Source organism: Mustelus asterias, chromosome 11 (assembly GCF_964213995.1).
Source record: "Mustelus asterias chromosome 11, sMusAst1.hap1.1, whole genome shotgun sequence".
In the NCBI taxonomy this organism is placed as follows: Eukaryota; Metazoa; Chordata; class Chondrichthyes; order Carcharhiniformes; family Triakidae; genus Mustelus; species Mustelus asterias.
This window is the reverse complement of record NC_135811.1, coordinates 11,196,542-11,206,345: the sequence shown is the minus strand read 5'-3', so window position 1 is coordinate 11,206,345 and position 9,804 is coordinate 11,196,542. Positions and strand designations below refer to the sequence as shown.

General features: G+C 49.2%; 1 protein-coding gene across 1 annotated transcript in view; it reads right to left on the bottom strand.

Annotated features, from left to right (window-relative positions):
- The window catches only part of cyp17a1 (cytochrome P450, family 17, subfamily A, polypeptide 1), a 49,648-nt gene that overhangs the window by 3,656 nt on the left and 36,188 nt on the right, over positions 1 to 9,804 (bottom strand). The window contains exon 7 of the mRNA XM_078223158.1: positions 4,523 to 4,626. Within this exon, the coding sequence (XP_078079284.1) occupies positions 4,523 to 4,626 (104 nt within the window). The remainder of the gene's footprint in view (positions 1 to 4,522; positions 4,627 to 9,804) is intronic.

The following is a 9,804-nucleotide window of genomic DNA, read 5'->3' as shown; positions in this document are numbered from 1 at the left end:
GAGGCGCTAAATGAATATTTTTCGTCAGCATTCACACAGGAAAAAGACAATGTTGTCGAGGAGAATACTGAGATACAGGCTATTGGACTGGACGGGATTGCGGTTCATAAGGAGGAGGTGTTAGCAATTCTGGAAAGTGTAAAAATTGATAAGTCCTCTGGGCCGGATGGGAGTTATCCTAGGATTCTCTGGGAGGCTAGGGAGGAGATTGCAGAGCCTTTGGCTTTGATCTTTATGTCGTCATTGTCTACAGGAATAGTGCCAGAAGACTGGAGGATAGCAAATGTTGTCCCCTTGTTCAAGAAGGGGAGTAGAGACAACCCTGGTAATTATAGACCAGTGAGCCTTACTTCTGTTGTGGGCAAAGTTTTGGAAAGGATTATAAGAGATAGGATTTATAATAATCGAGAAAGGAATAATTTGATTAGGATAGTCAGCATGGTTTTGTGAAGGGTAGGTTGTGCCTCACAAACCTTATTGAGTTCTTTGAGAAGGTGACCAAAGAGGTGGATAAGGGTAAAGCAGTTGATGTGGTGTATATGGATTTCAGTAAAGCGTTTGATAAGGTTCCCCACGGTAAGCTATTGCAGAAGATACAGAGGCATGGGATTGAGGGTGATTTAGCGGTTTGGATCAGAAATTGGCTAGCTGTAAGAAGATAGAGGGTGGTGGTTGATGGGAAATGTTCATCCTGGAGTTCAGTTACTAGTGGTGTACCACAAGGATCTGTTTTGGGGCCACTGCTGTTTGTCATTTTTATAAATGACCTGGATGAGGGCGTAGAAGGATGGGTTAGTAAATTTGCGGATGACACTAGAGCCGGTGGAGTTGTGGACAGTGCGGAAGGATGTTGCAGGTGACAGAGGGACATAGATAAGCTGCAGAGCTGGGCTGAGAGGTGGCAAATGGAGTTTAATGCAGAAAAGTGTGAGGTGATTCACTTTGGAAGGAGTAGCAGGAATACAGAGTACTGGGCTAATGGTAAGATACTTGGTAGTGTGGATGAGCAGAGAGATCTGGGTGTCCATGTGCATAGATCCCTGAAAGTTGGCACCCAGGTTGATAGGGTTGTTAAGAAGGCATACGGTGTGTTAGCTTTTATTGGTAGAGGGATTGAGTTTCGGAGCCATGAGGTCATGTTGCAGCTGTACAAAACTCTGGTGCAGCCACGCTTGGAGTATTGCGTACAGTTCTGGTCGCCGCATTATAGGAAGGGTGTGGAAGCGTTGGAAAGGGTGCAGAGGAGATTTACCAGGATGTTGCCTGGTATGGTGGGAATGTCTTATGAGGAAAGGCTGAGGGACTTGAGGCTGTTTTCATTAGAGAGAAGAAGGTTAAGAAGTGACTTAATAGAGGCATATAAAATTATCAGAGGATTAGATAGGGTGGACAGTGAGAGCCTTTTTCCTCAGATGGTGATGGCTAGCACAAGGGGACATAGCTTTAAATTGAGGGGTGATAGATATTGGACAGATGTCAGAGGTAGGTTCTTTACTCAGAGAGTAGTAAGGGCGTGGAATGCCCTACCTGCAACAGTAGTGGACTCGCCAACATGAAGGGCATTTAAATGGTCATTGGATAAACATATGGATGATATTGGAATAGTGTAGGTTAGATGGGCTTTAGATTGGTTTCACAGGTCGGCGCAACATCGAGGGCCGAAGGGCCCGTACTGCGCTGTAATGTTCTATGTTCTATGTTCAATTTGATCTCCCCTCATTCTTCTAAATTCCAGAGAGTATCGGCCTAAACTGTTCAATCTCTCTTCATACGGCAAACCCCTCATCTCTGGAATCAATCTAGTGAACCTCCTCTGAACTGCCTCCAATGCACCACATCTTTCCTCAAATACAGGGACCAAAACTGTGCACAATACTCCAGTTGCAGCCTCACCAATGCCTTGTATAGTTGCAACAATACTTCCTTACCTTTATATTCTATTCCTTTAACTATAAATACCACCATTCCATTCACTTCCTTTATTATCTGCTGTACCTGTATGCTAGTTTTCTGTGACTCATGAACGAGGACACCCAGATCCCTCTGCACCAGAGCACCCTGAAGTCTCTCCCCATTTAGGTAATATATACTTATAAAGCTGGATGCATTAATGTAGACATTTAGGAGATTTCTGTCAGCAGTTTGATCTGGTGCTGAGACTTTCTGCCTCATTTTTTTAAACATTTGTATAAGGTTAGAATTTATTTGTTCTGATTGAAGAACAATTTCTAAAAAAAAAAGGCAAGATTGTGCGGAGGCTGGAAATCTGAAATCAAAACAGAAAATGCTGGAAAATCTCAGCAGGTCTGGCAGCCTCTGTGGAGAGAGAGAGGCAGAGGGAGGGGAACACATTGCTCAAATCCTCCTGGAGAAAATTCTATCTTCAGCTGACCGACTTTAAAAAAGGCTGCCCCACAGCGATAATATGCTGGGCGTGGCCTCAGTGAGCTGAGGAGGGACATCTGCCCCTTGGGGAAAGCATGTTTGGCCACTCTGGCGGTCAGCTGAGTCGTCCCAGCAGCATCAGTGGCAACTAGTGGCCGCTGCTGGGACTGCAAGGGAGTCCCAAGCAGGAGGACAACTTTATTAAGGGGAGTCATAGAATCTCTACAGTGCAGAAGGAGGCCATTTGGCCCATCGAGTCTGCACTGACCATAATCCGACCCAGGCCCTATTCCTGTAACCCCTTGTATTTACTCTGCTAATCCTCCTGACACTAAGGGACAATTTAGCATAGCCAATCCATCTAACCCGCACATCTTTGGACTGTGGGAGAAAACCGGAGCACCCAGAGGAAACCCACGCAGACACGGGGAGAATGTGCAGACTAGGCACAGACAGTCACCCGAAGCCAGAATTGAACCTAGGTCCCTGGCGCTGTGAGGCAGCAGTGCTAACCACCGTGCCGCCCCAGTTAACCCGAGTCTCGGGTATTTGGTCCAAAGAGATCAAGGACCCTAGGGAAAGGTGGGGTGGGGGGGATTAGGGGACTGGGGGATCAGGTTTTGTAGGCCATTCGGGGGGGGGGCACATTTGGGAAGCACAGGGCACCACACACAACATTATGATGGCAGAGGTGGGAAAAGGCCTTTGTGGCCTTTAATTGGCAACTTAAGGGCCTCAAAAGGCTAAGGTCAATCAGATTGGCTGATGCCTCACCTGCCCACCACATTATGGGGGATAGCTCGGGCTGAGCAGGAAGGTGGTGGGTTAGCCAACTGTGACATAGAAACTAGAAGGAGTAGGCCATTCAGCCCTTCGAGCCTGCTCCACCATTCATTTTGATCATGGCTGATCATCGAATTTAATATCCTGATCCTCCCCTTCCCCCATATCCCTTGATCCCTTTGGCCCCAAGAGCTATATCTAATTTCTTCTTGAAATCAGACAACCTTTTGGCCTCAGCTACTTCCTGTGGTAGTGAATTCCACGCATTCAACACCCTCTGGGTGAAGAAATTTCTCTTTACCACAGTTCTAAAAAGTTTATCCCTTACCCTCAAACTATGATCCCTAGTTCTGGACTCCCCCACCATCGGGAACATTCTTTCTGAATCTACCCTGTCTACTTCCCTTTTCTAAATCATTAATATGTAATGTGAACAGTTGGGGTCCTGGCACAGATCCCTGTGGAACCCCACTAGTCACTGATTAGCATCAGAAAAAGACCCATTTATGCCAACTCTTTGCCTCCTATCTGCTAACTAGCTTTATATCCACCTCAAGACATTACCTGCAATCCCAAGCATTTAACTTTACATCTACTTTATGTACTCCACATCCACTGGAAAATATGCTGATGGGAGTTCGGGGTGGTGGGGTGCGGAGTTTCATCCCCCCAATGTTTCAGTTCGATGACTCCTTCATAGAATAGAATCCTTCGTGCATAAGAAGCCATTCGGCCCATTGAGTCTACACCCACTCTCTAACAGAGCATCTTACCCAGGCCCACACCCCCGCCGCCCTATCCCATAACCCCATATATTTCCCCACTAATCCCCCTAACCTACACATCTTTGGACACTAAGCGGCAATTTAGCATGGTCAATCCACCTAACCTGCACACCTTGGATTGCGGGAGGAAACCGGAGCACCCGAAGGAAACCCATGCAGACATGTGGAGAATGTGCAAACTCCACACAGACAGTCACACCCAAGGCAGAAATTGAACCCTGGTCCCTGGAGCTGTGAGGTAGAAATGCTAACCACTGTGCCACCGTGCCGCCCTTGTCAGAACGGTTGAAGATGTAGCAAGCTTAGAGATTGGGAAAGGGGGAAATGAAGAAAGAACTAAAGGGAAGGTGGGAGAGAGGACAGACTAATGGCAAAAGGAGTGATGGTGCAAGGCAAAAAGGAGGTGGCAATGGGATAAGGAAAGAAACATAAAAATTGGGTTTGAGAAGGTGGTGACAGCAGAATCATTTCCATCACCTGTTACTCAAACAGAACCAGCATTGGTTCCAAACTGAAATTGTTGAACTTGACGCTGAGTCCACCAAGTTGTAAAGTTAGAAAACTCTCACCTGGATCAAAAGCATCCGGATTCTTCCATTCCTTCTCATCGTGATGGATCGCCCAGAGATTGATCATCACACGAGTTTCTTTGGGGATTGTGTACTCACCAATGCTATAAATCAATAAATTGGAATTACTAAACCTGCATCTCTCAGTGTATGAATCATAGAATCCTACAGTGCAGAAGGAGGCCATTTGGCCCATCAAGTCTGCACTGACCACAATCCTACCCAGGCCCTATCCCCATAACCCCATGCATTTTTTTTTAGAGTTTTAACGTTTATTTATCAGTGTCATGAGTAGGCTTACATTAACACTGCAATGAAGTTAATGTGAAAATCCCCTAGTCGCCGCACTCCGGCGCCTGTTCGGGTAACACTGAGGGAGAATTTAGCACGGCCAATGCACCTAACCAGCACGTCTTTCGGGCTGTGGGAGGAAACCAGAGCACCCGGAGGAAACCCACACAGACACGGGGAGAACGTGCAGACTCCACACAGACATTGACCCAAGCCGGTGATCGAACATGGGTCCCTGGCGCTGTGAGGCAGCAGTGCTAACCACTGTGCCGTGTGGATATAAAAAAAGATGATCTCTTTGAAAGAAAGCACCTTTCACAGCTTTGGGACATCCCGACATGTTCGCTGGCATCAGGGTACTGTTGAAGTGAAAGCCAATGTTGTAATGTAGAAAATGCAGCAGCCAATTTGTACACAGCAAGCTCCCACAAACAGCAACCTGACCAATCATCAGATAATCCTATCGTTACTGATCTCGGTTGAGGGATTAATACTGGTGAAGCCCACTGTTCATTCTTGTCTGCCTGAGAGAGCAGACAGGCCTCGGTTTAACACTTCCCCCTGCAGGTGGTGTCCCTGACAGTGCTGCACTCCGATAACACGGCGCAGTGTCAGCCCGGATTGGTACTCAAATCTTTGGGATGGGATTTATATTCACAATATTCTGACTCAGAGATTACTTACTTTCTCAGATAAGAACAGGATCTATTTACCCAAAGACAAGAGATGATCAGATAATGAAAGGACTCTCTGGGGTGTCTATTATTTGTTTATTTAAATTGAACAGATTAGGGAATACCCGGGGGGGGGGGGGCGGGGGGGGGGGTGGTTTGAATGGTTTAACAGTAGGAAGAGACTGAGTGTTTTTTTCAGTGGATGTATTTCCAGCTGGCGAGATTCCATGTGCGTCTGTGTAATGGGCAGGATGGCTTATTATCTGTACCAGAGACTGTAACATATAGAGCAGCCTTGTCCAACCTTTCCACATGGGGGGTGGGGGGCATGAAAAGAAACAACTTGCTGAGCAGAAAACCTCTCCCGCTTCCCTCACACACACTCTCTATCTTCCCCCTCACATACTCTCTGTGAGAGAGATGAGTGCGTGTGTGAGAGAGAGATGTATGTGTGTGAGAGAGAGAGAGGTGTGTGTGTGTGTGTGTGTGTGAGAGAGAGAGAGGGTGTGTGTGTGTGAGAGAGAGAGAGGGTGTGTGTGAGAGAGAGAGAGAGAGAGAGAGAGGTGTGTATATGTGTGTGTGAGAGAGAGAGAGGGTGTGAGAGAGAGAGAGAGAGGGTGTGTGTGTGTGAGAGAGAAGGTGTGTGTGTGTGAGAGAGAGGGTGTATGTGTGAGAGAGAGAGAGAGGTGTGTGTGTGAGAGAGAGAGAGGTGTGTGTGTGTTGAGAGAGAGAGAGGTGTGTGTGTGTGAGAGAGAGAGAGGTGTGTGTGTGTGTGAGAGAGAGAGGGTGTGTGTGTGTGAGAGAGAGAGGTGTGTGTGACAGAGAGAGGGTGTGTGTGTGTGTGAGAGAGAGAGAGGGTGTGTGTGTGTGTGAGAGAGAGAGAGGGTGTGTGTGTGTGAGAGAGAGAGGTGTGTGTGTGTTGAGAGAGAGAGAGGTGTGTGTGTGAGAGAGAGAGAGAGGTGTGTGTGTGTGTGTGTGAGAGAGAGAGGGTGTGTGTGTGTGAGAGAGAGAGAGGTGTGTGTGAGAGAGAGAGGGTGTGTGTGTGAGAGAGAGAGAGAGAGGGTGTGTGTGTGTGAGAGAGAGAGAGGTGTGTGTGTGTTGAGAGAGAGAGAGGTGTGTGTGAGAGAGAGAGGGTGTGTGTGTGTGTGTGAGAGAGAGAGAGGGTGTGTGTGTGTGTGAGAGAGAGAGAGGTGTGTGTGTGTGTGAGTGAGAGAGAGAGGTGTGTGTTGAGAGAGAGAGAGGTGTGTGTGTGTGTGAGAGAGAGAGAGGGTGTGTGTGTGTGAGAGAGAGAGAGAGAGAGGGTGTGTGTGTGTGAGTGAGAGAGAGAGAGACGGTGTGAGAGAGAGAGAGGTGTGTGTGTGTGTTGAGAGAGAGAGGTGTGTGTGTGGTGAACCATAGATGGTTACCACTATGGGTACTGAACCATAGATGGTCAGCACTATGGGTACTTGTACATATGTTACTGTTGTCACTGTTGGGGTTAGGGTTGGGGTGTTCTACCTGTTGGTATTGTTCTGTGGTACACTCCAGTTGGCTCCGCCTACCTGTAGGAGTATAAAGGTCACTGCACTGCCGAGTGACCCTTTAGTCTGGGATTGTATTGTTATATAGTATGCTCCATTCTTGTTACTAATAAAAGCCCTTGTTACTAATAAAAGATCCCGGGTACGATCTAGCCTCCCGAGTGATTTAATCGCGCATCAATTTTATTAGTAACAAATTTTGGTAAAAAAAAAACCATGGAGCAAATGTTAAAACCCGATCGGCTTACCTTAGATCCGCGTGCAGCTGGAGCGTCGAACACTTTCGACCATTGGTTGAAGTGTTTTCAAGACTATATCGATGCCTCAACAGCCATTCAAAACGACGCCGATAGACTGCGGGTCCTCCACGCAAGGGTAAGCGACACCGTATACTCATCAATCCGCGATGCCCAAGACTACAAAGGGGCCATCGAACTACTTAAGAAACTGTACAACAAACCGCCAAACGAGATTCATGCTCGACACCTTCTAGCCACTCGACGGCGGCAGCCCGGCGAAACGACAGAACAGTACCTGCGCGAACTTCAGCAGCTAGCCAGAGCCTGCAACTGCAAGCCAGTGTCGGCGGCCCAGTATACTAACAATTTGATCCGAGATGCGTTCGTGGCGGGAATCAGCTCATCCTATATTCGCCTGCGGCTGTTTGAGCAAGGTAACTTAGACCTAGCTAAGACGGTGGAATTGGCTGACACGATGGAAACGGCCTCCAGAAGTCTAGAAACTTACCCCACCGACCACGTGGGAACATCGTGGCAAGTACAGCCACCGACTCAACTCTACCCAGCGGCTCCGAAAAACTGCGCGATTGTGCTCTCAACCTCGGACCTGACGACGGCGGCAGCTCCAGGAGGCCCGCGGTGCTATTTCTGTGGATTGGCGAAACACCCTCGGCAGCGATGTCCGGCCAGAACAGTATTTTGCTCCGCGTGTGGGAAGAAAGGGCATTATGCCAAAGTCTGCAGGGCTAAACCACCCTCGAAGCTTAGCAGCGCGGCGTGTGATTCTCCAGAGCCTGTCTCCTTGTCTCCAGCTTCTTCGAGGTCTTCCACCACGTGCGATTCCCGAGCGCCGCCATTCCTGACGACAAAGACGCAAGACACGTGCGACCTGCAGGGGCCGCCACTTTTAGCGCCACCGACCACGTGCGATCCATGGGTGCAGCCATTTTGGTCGGCACCGACCGCAGACGACCGGCAGGGGTCATCATCATCAGCCATCTCAGCTGCCTGCAGTTGCACTCAAGACCCAACGGTGGCGTCAATCATCCTGGACCAGGCCAAGCCTCACAGACTCGACAAGTCCATGATGGGCATAGAGGTAAATGGACGCCTAATTCATTGTTTGTTTGACAGCGGGAGCACGGAGAGTTTCATTCACCCTGACACCGTGAAACGGTGCGGTCTCCGAGTACGGACTGTCAGACAGACAATTTCGATGGCGTCGAGGTCCCGATCTGTTACCATGCTTGGGAGCTGCGTGGTCAACCTAACGGTGCGGGGCACAGTTTATGAGAACTTCAGGCTCCTCGTGTTGCCGCACCTTTGCGCTCCGATACTCCTGGGACTAGACTTTATGGTCCACCTGAGGGGTGTAACCCTGCAGTACGATGGGCCACTCCCTCCACTTTCAGTGGGAGAACAGCAGCCTCCAAATTGCCCAGCGCGCTCCACGTGTAGCCTCTCGACACTCAGAATCACCCCACCATCTTTATTCGAGAATCTCGTGCCAGGCTGCAAGCCCATCGCAACTAAGAGCAGGCGTTACAGCGCTGAGGATCGGATCTTTATTCGATCTGAAGTTCAGCGGCTCCTCAGGGAAGGGATCACTCAACCTAGCACTAGTCCATGGAGAGCGCAAGTCGTGGTGTTTAAAACTGGAGACAAACCCCGGATGGTCATAGACTATAGTCAGACCATTAATAGATACACGCAGCTGGACGCGTATCCTCTCCCGCGCATATCTGACATGGTCAACCAGATTGCGCAGTACCGGGTGTTCTCCACCATTGACTTGAAGTCAGCTTACCACCAGCTCCCCATTCGCCCAGAGGACCGAAGATATATGGCCTTTGAGGCGGATGGTCGTCTTTACCACTTTTTAAGGGTTCCCTTTGGCGTCACGAATGGGGTCTCGGTCTTCCAGCATGCAATGGACCGAATGGTGGACAATAACAGGCTGCGGGCTACCTTCCCGTACCTGGACAACGTCACTGTCTGCGGCCATGACCAGCAGGACCACGATGCCAATCTCCTTAGATATTTACACACTGCGCCTCGCCTGAATCTGACCTACAACAGGGAGAAGTGTGTATTTAGCAAGCACCGCCGAGCAATTCTCGGATTCGTGGTGGAAAACGGGGTCATCGGCCCTGTTCCAGACCGTATGCGTCCCCTCCTTGAACTTCCCCTACCCACTAGCATCAAAGCACTGAGAAGATGCTTAGGTTTCTTTTCATACTATGCACAGTGGGGTCCCAATTATGCGGACAAAGCCCGTCCACTCATAAAGTCTACCTCTTTTCCCCTGGCAGCAGAGGCTCGCTTAGCCTTTGAAGGGATAAAAGCCGACATCGCGAAAGCCACGATGCACGCTGTCGATGAGTCCATCCCCTTTCAGGTGGAGAGTGATGCATCTGATTTTGCCCTGGCCGCCACACTTAACCAGGCGGGCAGGCCCGTCGCCTTTTTCTCTCGCACCCTCCAAGGCCCTGAAATTCGGCACTCCGTGGTGGAAAAAGAGGCTCAGGCCATTGTGGAGGCCGTCCAGCATTGGC